This window comes from Mastigoproctus giganteus, chromosome 12 (assembly GCF_048544385.1).
Source record: "Mastigoproctus giganteus isolate SK-2022 chromosome 12, ASM4854438v1, whole genome shotgun sequence".
Lineage (NCBI taxonomy): Eukaryota > Metazoa > Arthropoda > Arachnida > Uropygi > Thelyphonidae > Mastigoproctus > Mastigoproctus giganteus.
This window is the reverse complement of record NC_143586.1, coordinates 132783630-132808202: the sequence shown is the minus strand read 5'-3', so window position 1 is coordinate 132808202 and position 24573 is coordinate 132783630. Positions and strand designations below refer to the sequence as shown.

Genomic DNA, 24573 nt, shown 5'->3' with positions numbered 1-24573 from the left:
TGGAACAGCTATCTTTCCCGCTGCTAAAATTAATTCTTTATTTTTTTTTTATATATAATTGTTCTTACAGTTAAACTTGCGAGTCCTAAATTATGGAACGCATCTGCTTGTCTTTGACTGGAATCGATTCGCTTCAATAAGTCTAATTTAATTTTCAAATTCAGTCTTTTTCTTACATTTATAGTCTTCGTACCGCGCCCAGACGTTGTTGCTTTTTCATTCTTATTGGCCATTATTAGCTCTTCGAAAATGTAACTGCGTTGGTTGCATTAATTACAATACAATGTTCAAGTAAACTGTCCGCTCCGCATGATGTCTAATACTGTACTGAGTGATGACTAGACTTCGGATAATGCATATAACGCAAATATTACAAGCAATATACTTGATCATTTTTTAAAATGTTGATCTCGGAACTACGTACCAAGTCACTGTATTGCAATTAAATTAGCATGCGAGAAAATTTCACTGAGCATGGGAAAATTTCTCAAGTCAGCGTGGGAAATGTTTTAATGCTGTTTTGATATTCATTTTCAAGCTATCAACTACATAAAATGAAACGATTTCGTTAAATATGCCAAAAATGCAATCTGTAAAAGAGCGTTATAGTGATCTGTGACAGCGTTATAGTCAGATACGGGTTATAATATATGAACAGCGTTATAGTGAATCAGCGTAAAGCAAACCGCGTTATAACAGGGACCTGCTGTATTTATGTATGGGTTCAGATAAGCTTATCCTCAGGTAGTGCTTCAAGCTGAAAAGTTGATGTTAATGAAATTCCCCATCTAAGTACAATCAAACTGCATTAATGCAAACCATAATTTACACTGTCTGAATCTTTGGTATTAGAAAAACTGTTCTGTGGCAAATCATTATAAGAATTCACATTATGGAAGAGCAAAGCTCAACTGTGACTTAAAGCTGTATATAATGTATTACATTTAAAAATATGGATAGCAATAACCAAAGAGAAACGTACCAACTGTGTGGTACTACTCAGGGAAGTGGAAAGTGAAATAGACCTGGGATAATTGTGCAACCAAATATGAAGTTCACTGAGAAGTACAGATGGGCTGCCAGGACAGGTCATGGAGTCTTGTCAATAATATATAGAAATTTTGCTAGCAGGGACAGAGAGGTGATTATCCCGTTATACAAGGCAATGGTCAAGCCACACCTGGAGTACTGTGTACAGGTCTGGAGGCCTCATTTTAGGCAGAATGTAGAGTTGCTAGAACAAGTACAAAGAAGGGCAACAAGATTCGTGAGGGGAACAAAGTGGTACTCTTACCAAGAAAGGCTTAGGTTCTGCAAATTGCAGCTCTTGGAGAGTAGGCACCTGCAAGGTGATCTGATTGAGGTGTATAAGGCCTTGAATGGGTTGAGCCATTCAAGCTGAATGCTGATGGGATTCTTCCTCTTGCTCAGACTAAGAACTTGAGGGGCACAGTTTCAAATTGAGGAAAGATAGTTGTAGAATAGATGTGCAGAAATTTGCCTTTAGCCAGCAAGTAGTTGATTGGTGGAACAGGCTTCCATCTTTTGTTGTGGAAGCTAATAGCCTAAAGAAATTTTAGGCTGAGCTGGACAGGCATTTGGAACAAATGGAGCGGTGAAATGGGAGGGTTTTTTTTTGACTGATGCTGCGTAAGCTTTCTTTCTTGCATCGTATGCCTCTACTAATGCTAATGCTAAATATTAATTAATTTATTTTCATTTTTTCTGGTAATTTCTTGTCCCCTCAAATTTTCTTTTATATGTTGAATAAAATTGATTTATTTTTTAAACTATGAAATGGTATATGTAGAATGTTATATTAAAAATAAGAATTAACTTGACTGGTTGTTAATTATAGGTACTTCTTCAGTTAGCAGAAGATGTTGGAGAAGTTGTACCAAGAGGATTACAAAAATCAGAAATTAACAGATTACCTACCAGAAAATATTCTTCTGCTGGCAGTAATAATGATGCAGATAATTCCAATGAAGAGAGACAAGGATCAAAAGAATGTCAAGTTTGTCTCAGTGATTATGAAACTGATGATTTATTAAGGATACTCCCATGCTTTCATGAATTCCATTCAGCTTGCATTGATGCTTGGTTAAAGGTGAATGTAAATACAAAACATAGATGTTTAGTTATCAGTTGAAGTTGTGGTAGTGAAATAATGATGTGTTTATGGATTTGTTTTCAGGTATAACAGAAATTGGAAATAATAGTCATCAAAGTAGCTCTGGATGGCTAGTATTTCCTTTTTTTTTTTTTTTTTTTTAAATCAAAGAAATTAGTTTCCTATAGTTAATCAGAGAAGCATATTAAAAAAACTAATTGTCATTAGTAGTCTATGGAATTGAATAGCAGCCATGGAATTGAATTCCAGTGATTTTTACTAATAAGGATATTAAAAAATATATGTACACATACACACAGTAATGTGAGTGGCATGGTGCATAAGTAATGTAAATATATTAAAAGAGAAACGAACCACTTTTATTTATTTCATTTTTATTTTATTAAAACAGATCATTTCACCACAGAGTTTTATCCTTAGCTTCAACACTCTGATCTCCCTGCACAAATTAAAGCTGGCTACCTTTCCTGTAATATCCAACCATATATTCCAAATGCACTTAGATGCTTTAAATGCCAGAAGTATGGTCATTCTCAAACAGCATGTCAAAGTAGAGCCTGTGCTCTACTTTGACCTGTGCTCTACTTTGACCTGTGCTCCTGAACTTACTCCTATTCTTTGTCACCTTTTTTCACTTTCTTATTCCAAAGGTGTTTTTCCTTCTGCTTGGAAATTTGCACATATCCAGCCAGTTCCTAAAAAGGGTGACAAATCCCTCCCATCCAATTATCGTCCCATTGCAATTACTTCTACTCTTTCTAAAGTAATGGAGAAATCAATTAACCGCCAAATTTTAAACTGCTTAGAAACCTTCGGTCTGATCAACTTTCGCCAGTATGGATTCCGTCAGTGTCGATCCACTGGTGATATTCTGGCTTATGTTACCCATTTATGGACTAATTCGATGGAAAGGTTCGGTGAAACACAAGTAGTTGCTCTTGACATCTCAAAGGCTTTCGATCGTGTTTGGCATAAAGGCCTAAACAAGCTTCCATCTTCTGGTTTGCCAACTGTTTTTAGTAATTGGTTATCCAGTTTTCTCTCTGATCGCTCACTGAGTGCGATGGTAGATGGCTCTCTGTCTTCTAACTTCTCCACTAATGCCGGTGTCCCCCAAGGTTCAGTTCTTTCCCCCACTCTTTTCTGTTTGAATATTAATGACTTTCTTCCATTGACTGGAAATCCTATCCATAGTTTTGCCGATGATAGCACATTGCATTCCACTTTCCATTTTGAGAAACCTTGTCCTGCACAATCAGCTTCAACTTCTCGAAAATGTGCTACAAATTCCTTAAATGCCGATCTTCAGGTAATTCTCCAGTGGGGCAAAGACAACTTAGTTGATTTCAACCCTTCTAAAACTCAGTCTTGTCTTATATCTCGCAAAAAAGGATTCTTCTGCTCCTATGCTTATCTTTAGTGACACTCTGATTTCGAGGCAAAATGATATATCTCTTTTGGAGATTACCCTGACTTCTAATCTCTCTTGGCACAAGCACATTGCAAATATTGCTTCTTCTGCATCTAAAAAACTTGGTTTTCTCTTTCGCTCTCGGCGTTACTTTTCTTCCAAACAGCTGCTCACTCTGTATAAATCGCAAATCTGCCCTGCCATGGAATATTGTTCCCACATCTGGGGTGGTGCCCCGAAAACCTCTCTCAGGCTTCTTGATTCCATTTAGAAGAGGGCAGTTAGGTTAATTAATGACTCATCTCTAACAGAGTCTCTGCACTCACTGTCTCATAGACGTACTGTTTCTGCTGCATGCCTCTTCTACAGATACTTCCATGGGCACTGTTCTTCGATATTGGCTTCTATAATTCCCTCTCTCTCTTTCAAAACAGTCCGAACACGTGCCGCCACCAGCCAACATCCATTTACTGCCCAACTTCAAACTCACAGAACCAACTTTTCATCTTCCTCGTTTATTCTTTCAACTGCCGTTTTCTGGAACAACCTTCCTTCATACATATTTCCTGAAAATTACAGTCTACAGAAGTTCAAGTCCAATGTCAACAAATATCTTCTTTCTTCTTCTCAATCTCCAACCCAAGCATGGTACTGAGTACTATAGGTTCTAACACCTCTCGTGTTTGGGGTTTACATTAAAAAAAAAAAAAAAAACAGTTCCCACCACCATTTCTTGCCTCTTATTGCTATCCTGTACAAAGATATACATCGGTCATGGGTATCTATGCCACCCATTTCACTACTGTATGATGCAAATTAGCATTAGTTCAGGCATATTGATGCAAGAAAGCATGCTTATACAACATCACCAAAAAAAAAAAAAAAAAAACCTTCCCATTTCACCCATCTAGTCACTCCAAACGTTTGTGTAGTTCAGCCTTAAATTTATCTAAGCTGTCAACTTCCTCAACAACAGATGGAAGTCTGTTCCAGCAATCAACTACCCATTGGCTAAAGGAAAACTTCCTTTAGCCAGCTGGTAGTTGGTTCTTAATCTGAGCAAGCGGAAGTATCCCATCAGCAATGATCCTGCTCAAACCATTCAAGCATTAATTCAAGGCATTAGTTCAAGGCTAAATACCGCTCAGTCAGATCAACTCCCAGGTGCCTAGGTTCCAGATGCTGAAACTTGCAGAACTTAAGCCTCTCTTGGTAAGGGCACCCCGTTGTACCTCTCATCAGTCTTGTTGCCCTTCTCCGTACTCATTCTAGCAACTCTATATCCTTCCTAAAATGAGGCCTCCAGACCTGTGTTCAGTGCTCAAATTTTGGCCTGACCATTGCCCTACACAAAGGGATAATCACCTCCTTCTCTCTGCTAGCAAAATTCCTATATATCATTGACAAAACTGCATGACCTGCTCTGGCAGTCAGTCTGCACTTGTCAGAGAACTTGGGTTATTGCTACCCATATGCAGTACTTCGCATTTGTCAATGTTAAACTTCAGTTGCCACTTCTCAGCCCACCTTCCTAACTTTTCTAGATCCTGTTGCGTTAGCATTCTGTCTTTACTGTCATTAACAACCCTGCCAACCTTTGTATCATCTGCAAACTTTGACATTAAGCGTTGATGTACCTTCATCGATATCATTGATAAAAACACAAAACAACAATGGACCCCGCACCGAACCCTGGGGGACTACACTAATAACATTAGTCCACATAGAGCAGTGTCCATTTTTTACCACTCTCTTCCGTCTTCCACTCAACCATCCCTTTATCCTTTGCAGCAACTTGCCCTTAATGCCATACCACTCCAATTTGTAAAGCAGTCTTCCATGTGCAACAGTATCAAAAGCTTTCCTGAAATCCAAGTATATGATATCAAAATTATTTTTAGCATACACTTCCTTTGTGACCACATTGTAGTATCTAATCAAATTGGTCAGAAACAAGACTTCCCCTGAACAAACCCAAATTGTGTCTGAACTATTGCTGCTGTCTTGTCTAGGTCATCCTGTATCACCTCTTTAACCAGTGACTCCTTTATTTTCCCCAGAACAGAAGTTAAACTAACAGATCTATAATTATTTGTGTCATCGTTTGGACCACCTTTGTGAATTGTGGATATGTTTGCACATCTCCAGTCCATGGCGACCTGACTTAATCTAAGGATACTCTCATAATTATGGCTAAGGGTTTGCTTACTTCCCTTGCTGCCTCCTTCAATATAACTGGATAGATTCTATCTGCCCCAGGTGCGTTTTTTGTTTAACTTCAATAATTTCTCCTCCACTTTGCTCTCTGTTATTGCAAAATCATAGCTCCCTGTTAGGGTTTAGTACACTTCTGAATTCCTCGTGTGTGAATTTAGATGCAAAATACTCATTCAGTTTGTCAGCTATCTCAGCAGGATCATCAACAGTTGAAACAAAATCAAGTGCACCAGTCTGCTTCATCCCCTTCCTTCTAGATCTTACATAAATAAAGAAGTCTGTTGTTTTTCTTTGCATCCTTTGGCAAGGATTTTTCATAATCAGCCTTTGCTTGCCTAACCTTATTTGTGACTTGATTACAGACTAGCTTATATCTGCCATAGGCTTCTGTGTCAGCTGATAATTTATATGCATTCCACTAATTTTTCTTCTCTTCCACAAGCCTCATTAGTTCACCTAACATCCATTTAGGTCTATATCTTGAACAGTATTTCTTAGTTGGTCTGAAAAGCCTAGTAGTTTCCAAGATTAATTCCTTGAAGGCTTCCCATTTAGAATTCACTGTTTTTAACATCATCAGTTGATCCCACTGTATACAATTTAAAAACTGTCTGAGACCACTGTAGTCACCTTTACGAAAACAAAAATCCTTCCCTTTATCCTTGATGGTAGTTACATCTTTAAGTAAATCTCACATCAGTACACTGTGATTACTGTCACCTAGCGGTTCATTTATCTGAAAATTCTTAATGCATGAATAATCACTGCTGATAATCAGATCAAGATTATTACTCCCTCTGGCTGCCCCTCGAACATGTTGCTGTAAAAACAGTCCTCCAATAAATCCACAAAGATATTGCTAGCATGAGAGTGACCAACTGATAAATTCCAGTCAATATCTGGAAAGTTAAAATTCCCCATTACAAGACATTCTGATTACTGGCCCATTCTGTTTCTCTGCACAACCTTTCATTGTACTAATCAGAGTCATTTGGCATATAACACACTCCTACTCTCATATACACTTTCCCAGTGTTTATGTCACACCACACTGACGCAACATTGCACTGTCCACCCATGTGTGTGTTTGTGATTTTGTGTTTCTTAACTAACAGCATAACCCCTCTTCCCTTCCTATCTTGTCTATCCTTTCTGTTCACATTGTACCCCCAAATTCCAATTCTGCACTGCTTATATGTGTGTGACACCATGTCTCCGGTATCCCAACAATATCTGCCTTTAATGCCTTGATCAGTACTTCAAATTTATTTACTATACTTCTAGCATCGGTGTATATATCCAAGTATACATGCACCTCTTCTTACTATTAGTTGCCCGAACACAGCCCACGTATTTACACTGATGAGCCAAATCATTATGACCAGTGAGTCGTTATGCAAATCGAAGGAACTACAGGTGAACTACAGCGGGAGTCAGGACACAGTAAAAAAAACACCTGATACTGTGCTCCGTTAATCAGTGTTACTCTTGTTCTTCAGGTGAGAATGGCAGCGGACTTAAACGAGCTTGACAAAGGCCAAATTGTAATGGCCAGATGACTGGTCAGAGAATATCCAAAACGCCATGGCTAGTGGAATGCTCACAGTCAGCCGTGGTTAGTACCTACCGAAATGGTCCAAGGAGGGGTAAACCCACGAAGTGCTGGTGAGGTGTTGGATGACTGCGGCTCATCGATTCGCGAAGTGAGGGAAGGCTCTCCCGGATGGTACATGGCAACAGAAGGGAAACTGTGGCACAACTCACTGGTAATTGGAATGCTGGTGACGGAAGTAATGTGTCACAACACACACAGTACATCGAACCCTGCTGAAAATGGGGCTGCGTAGCAGCAGGCCACTCCAAGTATCCATGCTAACCATGGTTCACCTGCGACAGCACCTACAATGGGCATTGAAACTGGACTTTGAGTGATTGGAAGAAGGTCGTCTGGTCCGATGAATCACATTTCCTGTTGCACCATCTGAACGGCTGGGTACATGTGCGTCATTTACCTAGGGAAGTGATGTTGCCTGGATGCACCGTGGAACAAATACAAGCCAGTGGTGGCGGTGTCATGCTTTAGGCAATGTTCTGCTGGGATACCCTGAGTCCAGTCATCCATGTGCTGGGCACTCTGACGTCTACTACCTACCTAAACATCATTGCTGACCAGGTACACCATTTCATGGCAATGGTCTTCCCTCTGGTGGCGCAGTCTTTCAGCAGGATAATGCGCCATGCTACACCACCTGAATTGTTTGAGACTGGTTTGCAGAACATAAGGAAGACTTCCAGGTATTGCCCTGGCCTCCAAATCCCCCAGACATCAATCCCATCGAGTGTCGGTGATTTGTGTTGGAACAGCAACTCTGTTCTGCGGCATCTCAACCACGGACTTTACAGGAGTTAAAGGATCTGCTGATTACGTGTTGGTACCAGATACCACAAGACACATTTAGAAATCTTGTAACATCAATGCCTCACTGGGTACAAGCTGTTTTGACTGCACGTGGAGGACCAACATCATATTAGGTGGTCAGTGTTTTGGCTCATTGATGTACTTGTTCCATGAGTACTCCCAGCAATTGCTCTCTAGGCTGCTGTTCATTACAATAGAAGCAGTGCAAGAATCACTTTTGCCTCTGCTTGTGGCTACTGTTAATCTTTTAGTCTGTGAATTCCCCCAAGCTACTAGTTTTCCGACCCACCTAACACTGCCTCGATAGCATCAGCAAATATTCTTGCACTCTGCCTATTTAAGTGTATTCTATCCATGTAGGAAGCAATCTCTCCTGTTAGCAAGCACAGACCATGCTGAAAAAAATTCTACCCAATGAGCCTTGCACAGTCTCTCCAGGACTGAATTGATTGACTGACAAGGCTCTCATCATATACTCCCTCCTATCATGTCTGTGCAGAATTGCAGGCACTTTCAAATTTAACCCTAACTTGCAACTTTTTCTTAACATTAACCTGTACTTGTTAAGTAAATCTGCAGATCTCTTACTCTTAAGGTCATTAGTGCCAGTGTGTAAAACATCACGTTTTGTGCCCTTAAAAGATGAAATCAGCCCTACAGCATCATCAACTTTTAAATGATGCAGGTTGTTCTACGTTGACCTTAGCTTTTGCAGGTTTTGACTGTTTGTAATGTAATGGTTGTGTATTGTAATGGTTCAACAAAATCGTAATTGGTAAGAATAGAACATACATTATTATCTTTCCATTTTATACATAATATGCCATTGACAACATCAAGCCTATAGTCATAAGTAGTAGTAGCAGCAGTGGCGTTTGATGCAAGAAAGCAAGTGTATGAGCTTATGCAGCATCAGCCAAAAAAAAAATCACACCATTCCCTCCAAATGCATGTCCAGTTCCTCCTTAAATTTATTCAACCTATCAACTTCCACAACGACAGATGGAAGTTTGTTCCAGCAATTAACCACCCGCTTTAGAAATGAAAAAAAAAAAAAAAATGGAAAGCGGGTACTTATGACTATAGGTCGCAAGTTAGCCATAATAGGACAGTGTTTAACTCGATTGTGACCTCACAGTTCCTGTAGCTCTTATTTTCTTCTTTTTCAAAAATATCATCAATTACAAAAATAATTGTCGAAGAAAACTACTTGGTTTGATGGATCCAGCACATGTTCCAATGAATCAATAACCACTCTTGCATCTACAGGTATACTCTTTACATTTTTGGTTTCTTTAGTCAGTTTTCTGTTATAGATGTCAAAAGCTTTTTTTTTTTTTGTTTTGGTAGTTGTTGGCGCATCGGCTTCTGTGGCCATATTGCGCCTCCCAAGGTTTTTGCAGTACTTTGATCCAAGCCCGAGGCGGGAATCGAACCCGCGACCTTTGGGTTGCCGAGCAGGTACTTTACCCACTCGGCTAGCCCGGTCGGCTATGTCAAAAGCGTAGCGATACCCAGAAAAACCACTATACCATCTTACCACAAAACCAACTTACCATCCAAATTTTGTCACCAAACCTCACTGGTTCGGTTACAAAAGCCAAATCCAGCCAAATCTCACTGTTTGGCTGGATTATATCCAAAATACTTCACCATTGACTCATCTGTTGAGAGATCCTTGTGAAAAAAACCCCACTGGCAAAATTGTTTTATGAGCATATTCATTATTGTCCTAACTTTGTACATTCAATCTTGACAATTTCCAAGATTATTTCTAGATATCATTCCCTTGACATGGCATTATAAATGCATGAGACACCGAAGTCCTCGTCCAGCAACCAGTACATTCTTTCTTGAGGAAGGTTGTGTTATCCTGTAAAAAGCAATATTGCAATAAAACTTTGCATTTCTTTGTTGGCAATAGTAAATTCATGATGTAGTCTACGTTTTCATCACAAAAAAATTTTTCGAATATTTTGGCTGGGGACAAATCTTTTAAGTCATTTTTCACAGCATCTAACTTACTTATAAAACAATGTTCATTTGTTTCGAAAGGTGCATATTCCTGATGTCTCTTCAGCCATTTCGCTTTCTCGAAATCAAGATATAACGTTGAATCACTACCACTTTTTATCTTCTGGAACATCATCTTCTTCCAGGGCTAAAACATCTTCATTGGTATTTTCAAATGAAATTTCCATAGAACCAGGAGTTTCTTTTGGAAATGAATTAAGGTCTTGTAAAACATCTTCATCAAACTCTTCACAATCTGTCAACTTATCCAGATTTGGAGGTAATATGCAAATTTCAAAAACCTCATTATCATTAGATTCTTGATTTGCAATGTCTTTGAAGTCTGGTGTATTTCTTATTGCCATAGAAAATCTTCGGTTCCATTATTACCCAGTTTATGATTCACTATAAACAAAAATAAAACTTATATACAGTAATGCCTAATGTCTCCGTTTCAGGACAGTAAGATATAAACAAAATAAAATAACTGGAAAAATTTTGAAATTTTGTTCATACTTACAGCATATATTGTGTTTCTAAATTTTATTGTAAAACAAGGACAATTAAAAAACACTGTATTAAAAAAAAATTTTATGATAACTTCCATGAGTCACTAGAAAAATAAATTGGCCTCTTGCAACACTTACAAAATCAGTACTGAAGACATCTGGCACTGTATATGAATCATTTCCTGATATTTATAGATAAACAATATAGAGAAATATTTAATGGAACTGCAACAGTTTCAAAATAGCATTTTGAATTAGCGTTCCCATACAAGTACACCCAGCGCTAATGGGTTAATAATGCCACTAGGCATATAGTAGAACTACTTGGAGCTGCTGCCAGCTCAATACTGAAATCAAATATTACCAAACAAAGATACAGTCAGTCCTCGTATAGCACAATAGTTGTGTTCCTAGAAACCCTCGTGCAATGCAAAATCGTGCAATATAAACAACAGGCCCTATGGGAAAAATAGGGTTAGGTGCCGACCACCCAAGAATGAACACACATTTGTAACCAAAACATTACCAACCACAATAAATAATCGTAATAAAATACTTACGTATTTTATTACGACTATTACGTAATAAAATATTGCTAGTGCTTTTGATTCTATCTTAAGCAAACTTGTTTTTTGTTTGATTTTCTTTCGAAACAGATGACAGCCATTCCATCTCTTCCAATTCTTTGTGTTTTGATCTAATGGATTTTAATTACACTTTGAGTTGTTCCTGCTATGAAAGTTGTTTTTATTTTCTCTGCATTCTTTCTAATTCTCGGCATTGCTTCATTTAGGCCTGTAGCACATGCAATAGCCCACGTTCTTTCGTTTCACTCAAAGTGTTTTCACAGTTTCGTATTTTTTTCTCTAACAGAGGCAGACTGGCCATAAGCCTTACCGGGGAAACCCCAGTGGGTCGGAAGCCAGAAGTGTTATTTTGGCCATAAACGCTAGTATGAAGCTGCTACAAATTTTCCTGGGTAAGAATTTTTCACCCAGCCCACCTTTGTCTATCAATATTGCTTTTCTTTTTCTCTCTGAATCTGTAGTGTCTTCACCAGGACGCTTCCTTTTCACACCTTTTAAGTATTTTACTCATTTTTAGGGAATAAAGCACAATTACAAAATGAGGAGACACACTTGATACACATAAACAAAGCTTCGCGCATGTAGCAACTGAATAAACAACACCCTAAAGGCAGATACACACTATTAACATACACACTAGCTCACATTTTACTAAAGCACATTTCTCGGCTTTACTACCATAAAACAGTAAAAACAATTTCCAGTTGCGTTTCTGCTAGTGGAATCTGTTATAAACTGGTAGTAAACTCGATCTAATTGCATTTGCGATAATACCGATAGCTGAAATTGTGTGGGTTTTTACGTTATTATGGTGAAATGTGTTTCCCCTTTACTGATATAAAAAAACATAAATACATTTTCAGAATCTTCTCTTCATTCCTGGCATTTTTTGTTCATTTGATGTGCTTCCGCATCCCACTGCCATTTCTTGTAAATACAAAGGCGAATCGTGCATAAGCGAATTCAGTTCTTGTTATATACGATATTGTTCCCCTATTTCTAAACCATGTATGATCGAATTCATGTAGCGTAAACATGTGTTATACAAGGAGTGACTGTAATGAATTGTAAACTGCTGTCTTGGTATGTGAGGCTGATGGTATCATAAAGACAGCATTACAGGAGTGTGAGTATTCATAGTTATCCATTTACTTAATGATAATGTTCTTAAACTTAATTGAATTTAATGTTATTAATCTTATTAACCAAATTAATAACTAATGTAAAATTATTTAAAATTGATGTTTGCTAATAGCTGTTTAACTAATTCAAGACTAAATCTTAACAAATATGAATTGTGTAATCAAATTAACAGGTATTTATGTAAATCATTTCACCAAAATTTACCAGTTCTACTGTCTTTACAGTCAGTCACTGAAGAAGTGGTATAGGAAGTACCACTTCTTAGAATAATCTGTAATTCTTTAAGAAATTAAAGACAGCTAACACTCCATACAGATTTAAGTGCTCATTATTTCACCAATTTCTATGTCAAGGTTTAGCTTGGTGCTTTACTGATGTTGCCTTTGAATAACTGTCTCCCTGAAAGTCCTTGTGTATTTCAGAGTCCAGTGAAGTTTGATTGTATCCAAGGGCTTTCTGATTTTAGACAGCTTTGGAAGATAGCATAGAAGATTCTGTCCTATTTTAAGTGTACAGTTCATCTCCTTCCAAGAGGTGCCCTAATTTACTTATGGTAGACATCAGCTATAGTTGTGCAGGATCCTTTGTCATCTCCAAAACCACCATTATTTCGTCACGGAATATCTTCATGTAATATATGTAATATATTTTGTGTACAACAGAAAGTTATTTCACCAGTCATACAAGAGGGGAAAAAATGCCTCATACGATGTTTCAGCTTTTCTGTTTTGAGCCTTCTCATTAGCTGTTTTTAAATTTTGTTTATTGTTAAAATTGTTATGATGAGACTGAAGCTAAGTCTCATTTAAATGGAAACTCTGGTTCAGTTGTTTCTGAGATCTGTTGAGGCACAGCTTTGCTGCATAACCTCCTTTCCCCTACATGCAAATATCTGGTAAATCATTGCTAACTGGAAGATTATGGTAATAGTAAATTATTGCCTGGTGGAAGTGGCACCAAAGTTATTCATTATAATTGAACTGTTCAAGCAGTTTGTTTGCTGCACTTAAGCAATCTGCTTCTGTTAAGCTATAACTCTAGCTTTATTTTTGTCTGTTATGATGTTCATATTTGTATCACTCTGATTTATAATTATTGTTCTAAACAAAGATGTTTAAGCTTTAATGTGTGTGTGTTTTTTCCTTCATTAGCTTAAGTAAAATGGTAATCAAGTCACAGGAGGTTAGGCAAGCTAAGGCAGATTACGAGAAGTCTCTGGCAAAGAAATGCAGCCAAGAGTTCTTTACTTATATTAACAGTAGAAGGAAGGTGTTGAATAATATTAGTCCACTTGAAGACGATGGTTTAACTTGCCGATGTCAATGATCCTGCCCAGGTTACTGACAAACTGAGTAGCTATGCTATTTTGCATCTACATTTACACATGAGGAATTCTTTAGGGAAGTGGAAACCAGAAGTTTATCAAACTCTTAACAGGGAGCTAAATCATTTTGTAATAACTGAGAGGAAAGTGGATGAGAAACTGAAGTTAAACATAAAAAAAAAAGTCATCTGGGGTGGATGGGATCTATCCAGTTATATTAAGGGGGGCAGCTAAGGAGTTAAGCAAACCATTAGCCATAATTATGAGACCATCTGTCTGGAAGCCTGTCTAACCACATTCAGGAAAGGTTGCTGTGGACTGGAGATGTGCAAATGTATTCCCAGTTCACAAAGAGGATCAGAGGGTGACATGAGTAATTACAGACCTGTTAGCTTAATTTATATTCCACATTTCAGAACTATTACTTTTCCGGAGAGATAGAAATGATAATACAACTGCCAAAGGGAGGAGTGGCAGTTTTGGTAAATTCCAATATACCAACTAAGCAAATAACATTAAAAACCAACCTAGAAGCAGTAGCAGTGAGAATAGCCATTGAAATTACCTTCCACCAAACCTTCCTCTTTCTCCAGATCAGAATTAAGCAATTTTACTATGTGCTTCAACTTCTCGATCGCTTCATAGGAGATATGAATGCCCATCATCATTTGTGCGGATCTTCTCATACGGACAGTAGAGATAACTCAGTTGAAACGTTCCTCAATGAACAACACCTAAATTTATTGAACACTGGATCTCATACTTATATCAGCTTGGCTACATCACTTCTGCCATAGACTTTACAATATGTTCTCCATCAATTTATCCCAACATAGAATGGTTTGTATTAAACGATCCTTACAAGTGATCATTTTCTTATAGTATGTTCCATACAGACACTGTTGATTCTCATAGAAGAAACCAAAACAGTATGGAATTATAAAAAAGCTAATTGAAGTAAATATATGCAATTAATCAAGCTGGATAACCAATTAATAGAAACCCTCCAATAGATGATGCTGTCATATATACACTTGTGTGCAAAACATAAGGACCAGTCAGGTTTTCACCTGTGGCTTCTCATAGGAGTGGCCTAGATATGGAAAAAAGCATACCAAAAGAACTTCGTGAGGTACAGAAATGATGAAGGAAACAACAATGGAAACAAAACGGTACAGAGGGACTTTATTCAAAACACCTCAACTGCCATTTCGATCTCTTTCAGTGATGTTTGTGGGGTGATACTGTGTGTCAGATTAGCTGACATCCAGAATTGCTGCTGAGACTGAATCTACCCTCATCAGTAAAGAGTACCTTACCCCATTGCACTGCTGTCCAGTCGATGCACCACTGTAAACTGTGTCTCCGATGGGCAGGTGTTAAAAGGACACAGCATACTGACCGTTGGGCAAACAGTCCACCTTTGTGGAGTTGCCTGGCCACAGTAAACCACAATATCCTGCAGCTTGTAGTCCTGGTTTGCAGTGGATCCCGCTGTCTGGTGTCAGCCCCTTTTGGCCTATAGGAGTGTATATAGCAGTCATCATTGGACATTATTTTTCATGGATGACCACAACTGGTTCTTCGAACAGCTGTACCTGTCGTTCTGGTCACCACGCACGTGAGATGATGCTATGGACGATACCAAACTCTGCAGCCACACTCCTTGCATTTCGACCTTCCCAATTATTTGACCCCATGTAAAGTCATGCAGATGTTGTCTACTGGCCCTTTTGTTGTCTGTAGCACTGTATGAAACCACTCAAACATCTGTAACCATCATGCTCACCATTCGGTAATTTGCACATGACTGCTGAACTGCCACTTTTATCTGTTTATGTGAGCCCTCTCATCACGATTAAAATTTTTACATGTGCACCAGCTTTCTACTGAATGGCCACAGTTATGGAATTATGGAAATCGCCACAGGTTGTTTCGTTTGATTTTGTGGTGGTAACCTTGGAAATAGTGTTGGTCCTTAAGTTTTGCACATCAGTGTATATCAATAGCCAACTGTTAGACTCTTCAAAAGCTACAATACCTCAAATGAGTAAGACAAGGCAGGCACGGTACAACTCTTGGTGGAATACAGAATGTGTGACGACAAAAACAAAACAAAATGGAATGAATTCTGGAAATATCCAACTAAAGTCGATTTCATTGTATATAAAAGAGCCAAGGCTGAAGTGAGGCGAATTCAGAGAAAGGCAAAGAAAAATTCCTGGATCATTTTTGCTTCTACACTTACTAGAAACTCAAGTCCTGCTTTGTTGTGGAAAAAAATCTGGATTTTGAGTGGAGGATATCCGAGCATACAATCTCCAATCTTCCATTGAAAAGGGTGGGATGTTTCCTCAACAGTTGAGATATCAAAAATTCTGGCTGAATCTTTCTGCTTCAGCAGTTACAAGCTACAGCACTGTTTTTCAAAAATATAAAGAACAAGCCGATCAGAGTAAGTTGAATTTCTCTACCAATTCATCTCATTCGTATATAATCTACCATTCTCATTCGTATATAATCTACCATTCATACTTACAACCATTACAAATTTTCCTAATAGCACACCAGATCCCGATGGCATTTATTATACTATGATACAACACCTAAACTCTGATTCTCTGGATATCCTACTAGCTTTATATAATAGAATTTTTCTAAACAACCTGTATCCATCCATATGACGGCATGCAGTTGTCATTGTATTTCCCAAAACTGGAAAAGATCCCTTCCTATACACATAACTATTGCCCTCTCTCATTGACTAGCTGCTTAGGAAAAATCCACGAACGAATGGTATATAACAGACTTACATGGTTGCTAGAAAAAGAGAATGTCTATCACTCCTCCAGTTTGGATTCAGGAAAAATAGATCGATGCTTGATCTTCATGTCAAAGTTGAAATAAATATTAAAAACTCATAAGAAAACAGCATATGGTGATCGTAAATCTAGATCTTGAAAAAGCTTTCGACACAACATGGAGATTCAGAATCCTATGAGATCTATTTAAGTTAGGATACAGAGGACAACTTCCCCAATTTATAAATCCTTATTGCCAGTACATTTCAGGTATGATATAAAGGCGCTCTATCTACGATATGCGTACAACAGAAAGAAGTCCTCCAGGGCTCAGTATTAAGTGCAACTCTCCTTAGGGTGAACAATATCACAAAGGTTATACTACCTTCACTGTAAATTTATATGTATGCAGATGATCGTTTCATTTCAGTCACAAAGCATGAACACAGTTGAGCAACACCTCCAGGTATCCATAAACAAAATAGAAGCATGGACAAAAAAATAATAGTATAGAATATCTGTGAAAATATCAGTTGTCATACACTTCTGTAAAATCTGTGGTTTTCATCCTGAACTGGAGTTATATTTAAATAATTTTTCTCTACCTATTGTTCAAAATTTATTCCTTTTTAGACTTAACACTAGATAGGAAACTAAACTTTCATGAACATATATTAAAACTTCAAACTATCTGCCTCTCAGAACTCAACAACTTGTGTACAGTATCTTCAATGGCCTGGGGAGCCGACAGGTACACATTACTACAATTATATAAAACCTTGATTAGATCTTGATTGGATTATGAATCTTCTGTTTATGCTTCTGCAAAAAACAGCATGTTACAGCATCTAGATACCTTTCATCATAGTGCCCTTCACATAGCTCTAGGGGCCTTTAGAACTTCAATTTACATTTTGTATACAGGTGCATCTGAACCTCCACTGCATCTTCAACAAGTTTACCTACTTTGCATGTATGCAGCAAAGATATACAGTCAACCATCACACACAAAATGGTCTATTGTTCATGATCCACCATGGATGAGTAATTATGATTGCAAGCCAAATGGAAATAAACCAGTAGGACTGTGTCTCAGACACTTAGTATGAGTTTTGGAAATACATTTCAATCACATCTCTACGGTAGATATAAATTCAGAACCTCTTTGGCTGCTAACTGTGCCTTTGTCCATATCATATCTTACAAACTGGAAGAAAGAGGACATATCTTCAATTGTATTGTTATACAGAAGCTCCAAGTGATGCATAGTTTTGAAAATAGAAACAGTTATCAGATTTATATGGATGGATCAAAATTAAACAATTCAGTAGGTGTGGCAGGAGTTTTTCAGGAATACACTCTTATCTGTCTCCTTGCCTCATGTTTGCAGTATTTTCACAGCAGAACTATATATGCTATTAAACTAGCACTGGATGTCATTAGCGTGCACCAGCTTCTTCCTGCCCTAATCTATACCGACTCCTTAGTGCAGTAGTAGCTCTACAGAATAACAAATATTTCTCAAATTCCTTGACTCAATGTCTTAAAAAAAAAACAACTCAGAGATTTTCAAAAAGCAAGAACACAAGTTTCTATCTGTTTTATTCCCAGCCATGTTGAAATCCCAAGAAGTAATCATGCAGATCAATCTGCAAAAAGTCCAGATCTTAATATACATGACTTTCAGTTCGTGCCTTTTGCAAATTTCATACCAAATATACTTCCATTTGGGCCCAACTTTGGAGAGATCAACTGTGCAATAAACTCTGCAGAATAAAAAAAAATCTATGTTTATGGCATTCTAGTAGTCCTACAGATAGACAGGAAGAAGTTATATCGAGAAGACTGCACATTGTGCATACCTTTCTCTCACACAAACATCTACTTCTAAGATCCCCCGCTCTACTCTGTCTGTCAGATACTTACAGTAAGCCACATCCTGATTGATTGTCCATCCTATTCAGTCATTCATACCACCCCCTTCCGATCATTAGCAAACTTGCAAGCTTCTTTGACTCTCTTTCATATATTCAGTGACACAGCAAACCTAAGTAAGCTCCTTATGTATATTAATACTCTTTGAATAATATATACATAAAGTCTTGTGTTCTTTTATTGTACAAATTGATATTATATCCATAAATCATTAAAATGAACATAGCAACTCTGACAGACACATATTGGCCATAGTTGCCCTTGTGTTGTGAAACCTACATAACAACAACAAACTATTATGAAGTGACAAAGGACTGGATGCAAAAAATAATTTTAGTATCATATACTTCGATTTCAAGGAAGCTTTTGATACTATTGCACATAAAAGACTGCTGTACAAATTGGAACATTAATGGAAAGTTACTGCTATGGGTAAAGGGATGGTTGAACGGGAGAAGACAGAGTAGTTATCAGTGGACACTGCTCTTTGTGGACTGTTTTTAATGAAGTTCCACAGGGTTCGGTGCTGAGCCCATTATTGTTTTCTGTATTTATTACTGACGTTGATGAAGGCATGTTAGGCTTTAATGTCCAAGTTTGCAGATGATACATTGTTTGGCAGGGTGGTTAATAACAGTATTGACAGTATGCTACTGCAACAGGATCTAGAAGAATTAGATGGGCTGAGAAATGGCAATAGAAGTTTAACGTTGACAAATGCAATGTACTGCTTATGGGTAGAGTAACCCCAGAGTAATGTACCAACTGCGTGGTACTACACTCAGCATAGTGTAAAATTAAAAAGACCAGAGTAATTGTGCTGTCAGATATGAAGTTCTCTGAGCAGTGCAGATAGGCTGCAGGGCAGCCCATGGTGTTTTGTAATGATATACACGAATTCTGCTAGCAGGGATAAGGAGGTGATTATCCCATTGTATAAGGCAATTATCAGGCTACATCTGGGGTACTAAATACAAGTCTGGAGGCCTCATTTTAGCAATGATGTGTGTTAGGCGCCTCCGTAGCCAAGTGGGAAGGAGCAGCAGTGTGTAGCACACGCTTCTTGGTTACACCGGGGTTCGAGCCCGTCACCACCAAATACGGAGGATGCGGAAAGGTCAGGGAATGATCACCGCATATTCCGGAGCAATATGGCCTTAGTTGCTAATGCTCCTAAAAACCAAAATAACTAACTAACTAACTTAGCAATGATGTAGATCTGCTGGATGTGCAGAGAGGCCCCAAGTGCCAAGCATTTCTAGTAATCAGCTGATTTCTCTGTGATTATAAGGCAATTTCTATAGTGATAGAGTGCTATGTATTTTTAAATTTTGAAGCAAATTCTCTATTGTGTATGCACACTACATATTTCTACTTTACTTCTTAATTCACTTTAATTTATTTTATATAACATATACTGCATTGGGATGTGAAAGTTATACTGCTGTTCCCTATTGATCTCACTTAGTTTTATTTTTGAATTTGCTTCTCTTCCACAGATATGGACAAGTATAGAAATGCAGTCCTTGATACATGATCAGGGTAGTCCCCTGATGAAATACCTGATCGTGTATCAATATTTACTTTTGCTAGCATCAGACTTGATTGCATATTTGCTCTAACCACTTAGCTAAATTTGCCCACCCATATCTGATGTTGGCTGCTATTCCTTTTATTAATTTAGTTATTTTGACTTAATCATATTTACTTTACAGGTCCCTCCTCTCTAATTGGCTTTTCAGTTCAGCCTATAATTTTGCTTAATTTATTATACCATATAGAGAATATTCACATTCTTTCTTTTTCACGCCTACAGTATCTCCTATTTCTGCTGTCCTTTTCCTATTAGCTTTTGGCATTTTGTATAATTTACACTTCCATCTTCACACTTAACTGGCTTATTAATTCCAACTTGCATATATATATATATAGATGCTAAAAAGGATCAGCATAGAGGTTCCTAATAAAGGAAAGACACCTTTCTTTTATTTATACACTAACCATACTAACTACTAATCTCCTTCCGCTTGGTCACTAGATGTCACTGTTCCTACCTCCAGAAATCTGAGAGGAAAAGCTCTCCCTGGCACTGAGCAAGCGTGAATGATCCAAATATCACAACAAACACGGATCCTAAAGATCTGACTCCTTTGAATTGGAAAAATGAGGATAATTAGATGCTTCAATGACCTCCATCAAAATGACAAAGATAAGATGGTTTCCAATGCATACCTCACAAATGGGAGTCTCTTCCCTTGAGACTGAAGGATTCATGCTTGCCATCCAAGACCAGTAATCAACATCAGGAACTACAGAAAATACATCACTAAGGGCCCAGAGTGACAGATAACACTTGTTGATGATGGCACCAGAAACAATCCAGCACATCATCATGGGATGCAGGGTGATCATTCACAGACACGACTAGGTGCTAGAGGATAATACATCAGAAGCTAATGCAAAAGTACCAGTTAATCAAATAAAGTGTACCATATTACAGATGCGAAAGGTGGGAAAAGTTTAGAAACAATAGTCTGAACCATCAACATCCAATCCTGTTTCCGTGGAACTCCAGAAAGCTGCAATCTTGAACACCTATAGGGTAGTAAGAGAGCTCTTCGACCAACAGTAATAACAATAATAATAGTAACTGGACACAGCCAACCACCCCACAATACCAATACCCATTATGGAGTGGAAAAAATTCCATAAACGAGAAAAAGTTTAGAATAATAATAATAAAAACTAGAATAAGAATTTGTTTTCCTTACCTATATACAACAGAAAACCCAAAATGCAGAAACAGCCAAAGATTATTACATAAATAATATAGAGCATACACTGAGACCTAAAACCATAAGATTAACCTCAGATCTATTTAAATAATAATAATTCACAAAAATGGTAAAACAATATTTCTTTAGTATATGTTAACTCTTATTTAACCCTTTAGGTTCTGCACTTGTGCCTCAAATTCAGCAGGCTGTGTACTACTGCTGTGATCATGACTAGTCAAGCTAATAAAACTTTGCAGATAGGTGCTGTCATCTCTTGGCTTTGAAATATGCCACGAACATAACACGTGTCTCTGAAGCATTTTTTGTGGGGCAAGTTGCAGTTTTATTACTGCTAAAATGTTTTCATCATGTGACAACATCAGAAGTATATGTAAACTTTGAATCTGATTCCAAAAATTCTGAAAATGTTTTGATTGATGAAATAGAGGTTGGAAGTGATCAGAAACTCTGGCAAGTTCTGATTCTGCTAATCATGTACAAAACAATAGAGACTGGTAACCTAAAAAATGAAATGGGTTAAGGATTCACAGAATAAATACCTAAAATAAAATTCCTAAATACCTTTGACATCAGCAATTCAGAAATTAGGCAGTGTTTCCTGATGACTAGTAATCCAAAGTAAGTTGACTTTTTTTGCAAATATTTACAGAAGTCGCAATATTAATATTTCATAAGTTTAACACATGTATCATACATGAAATCTACCTTTGTAACATTTTTCTTATGTTTCAGGAAAGTCTTCCTTTTTATTTTTTTTCCAAAAAAAAACTAAAAAAAAAACTCAGGCCATGAAAATGACTCAGTAAAGGGTTAAACACATCTGTTCATGGCTGATATTTCTTAAGTGACATAGATGTTGCATTTTCGTTAATTCAGGGTTACTAAAATTCTGAGGTTAAGGTCACAGGAGGGTATTATTTAGTGGCTTATTTTTAAATTGCTTTTTTTTTTTTTTTTTTTTTTGTCTGAAATAGTATTTAATAACAGCTTTTTTTTTTTTTTTTCTTTTCAGATAAATCGAACATGTCCCATATGTAGAGTTGAAGTAAATTTCACACAACTTTGACAACTGGCATAAATTATATGGGGGTGCTAAGAGGCATATAAAGAATAAGAGGCTATAACAAATAAAGCTTCTGTGAACCATTTTCCATATATACATATTGTAACTTGAAATCCTGTTCAAAACAGATTTTATTTGTTTATTGAGCAGGAGAAAATGTAAAAGCAAAGATGTACAGATCCTTTTTAGTAGTCTTACTTGGGGTAGTATCTGTGGGAAACTTGAAGCTGCAGGTTTGATTTGTAGGTTTTACTGCTGAACTTGTGAATCATCGATCAGTCTTGTGTTCTTTTATTGTACAAATTGCATTTGAAGTGTATTAGTTTTCTTAAAATAAATATTTTAACTCTAGATGAAATGCTTCACAGTTGAAACCAAATTGACAAAATGTGCTCTAACTTTTTTCTGGAATATATATATGCACACACATCAAAATAAATTGTGCATCACTTAAATATTTATGCATACATGAAGCTTAAAGGAGAAGTGTGTATTTTAGGGATGTAAAAATACACATCTCCAAATGTTTTGTTTCTCAAATGTTTGGAAGTGTGTCATTTATATCCATTACACTGTCAATTCCATGAATTCATAAGTATTTCATAACTGAAATACTTAGGAATTTTTAGATGTGATTGTTGAATAAATGTGCAATGGACATTTTTAGATGTGATTGTTGAATAAAAATAAAGGATCAACTTCTCCTTCTTACTGAGTGGAAACCCTATTATTTTAATCAGTTAAGAAGTAATTTTCAGTTGGTTATATCTTTTTTTGATATTCATTTTGAATGTATTATTTCATATTATAAATTTTTTTTTTCAATCTTTAATGTCTTATGCAATAAATACAAAATTAACTCACACATAGGATCATACTCTTCCAGAACATTCAAATTTCATTACTTAATTGTTGTTCATTTTAATATCACTCTACTGTGACACTATTTCATGTTGTTAACAATTTGTAGGTTATTAACTGGCAATTTGATTTAAAAAAATTGTGACATTAAAGAAACAGCAAATAGAGAAAAATTAAATAAAATAGAGACATCTACAATCCTATAAAAATTTTCTGCAATAATGCTGCTATAAGACATTTCACTGTGCTTTTACAGTATTACTATAATTTTTTTTATTTCATTTATTATTTTATTTTATTTATTTTTATTTATTTTTTTTTTTTTTGCTTAACAAATAATTGGTTGACGTTCTTTTATTATAAAAATTGTGATGCTAGGAGTGTATTACATTTCTTAAAATAAACATTTTAATTTTAAAACTGTCTTGTACTTGACACTGAAATAACTAAATGCTTCATTTTTCCTTTTAATTTTTTAAATTTTATTTTATTATATTTTTTGAATTTTATTTTATTAATTATTTTTTATAACAATTCAACTTTTCATATTATTTTAAATATCAAAATTTCGCAGAATTTATAATATTGAGATAACAGATCCTTAGCTATGAATATAGTAGTCTATCATAGATTATTGTAACAATAATTTTCTTGTATCAGCATCTGTAGACTTGTAATTTTTTATTATATCATTTACAAGTTTCATAATTTAAAAAATTACGAAATGTATTTTAACTTTTTAAAAAAGTTAGTATATTATTTAACCCTTTATCTGGATGCTTACTATCCAAAAGTTCCAAAAACCGGCTAATGAGACCAAGGGTAATAGATTTAACCTCTTCTGTATGAGCCGCAAAAATTCTAGAACAAAACACAATATGATTTTTACTTGCTTACCAATAAAATCATTTCTAGTATCTTTTTAGCAGTCCTGGTCACACATTTCCATAGTCATGTTAAAAAAAGCTGCAGACCAACCTTTTGGTGGCAAGACTCTTAAAAGGAAGTGTCTTTTTATGTATATATGTGTATATATATATGCATAAATGAATAAATCTGCAGCCATTGTCAATCCACTGTAGGATGAGGGCCTCCTCAAAAAGTCATGTTGAGGGGAAATGGACCATAATCTATCGTGCTGATCCATTACGGATTGGCAGATCAACCATATTTAGCAGTCAGGGCCTATGCCCCACCAGAGAGAGAGAGGGTGGGGAGGGGGACAAGCCAGCAATATGGCTCTGCAGGTCACCATGTGGTGCCTTTGCAGCATCGCTGCATTTGTCAAGTCTGGTGCAATTTCTTGTAGTCTTGCTTCTCTGTGGTGACATATTGGAGTACAGCTCCGTCCAGTGGGC

The 24573-nt window shown here is 36.8% G+C and overlaps 1 protein-coding gene across 5 annotated transcripts in view; it reads left to right on the top strand.

Moving 5' to 3' along the window:
- Positions 1-22582, top strand: part of LOC150077437 (uncharacterized) — a 178700-nt gene extending 156118 nt beyond the window's left edge. For all 5 annotated transcript variants that reach the window (XM_090386263.1, XM_090386264.1, XM_090386262.1 and 2 more), the window contains 2 exons: positions 1859-2110; positions 22304-22582. In XM_090386263.1, the coding sequence (XP_090242389.1) occupies positions 1859-2110; positions 22304-22357 (306 nt within the window). In that variant the 3' untranslated portion in view covers positions 22358-22582. The remainder of the gene's footprint in view (positions 1-1858; positions 2111-22303) is intronic.
- Positions 22583-24573: the final 1991 nt, after the last annotated feature.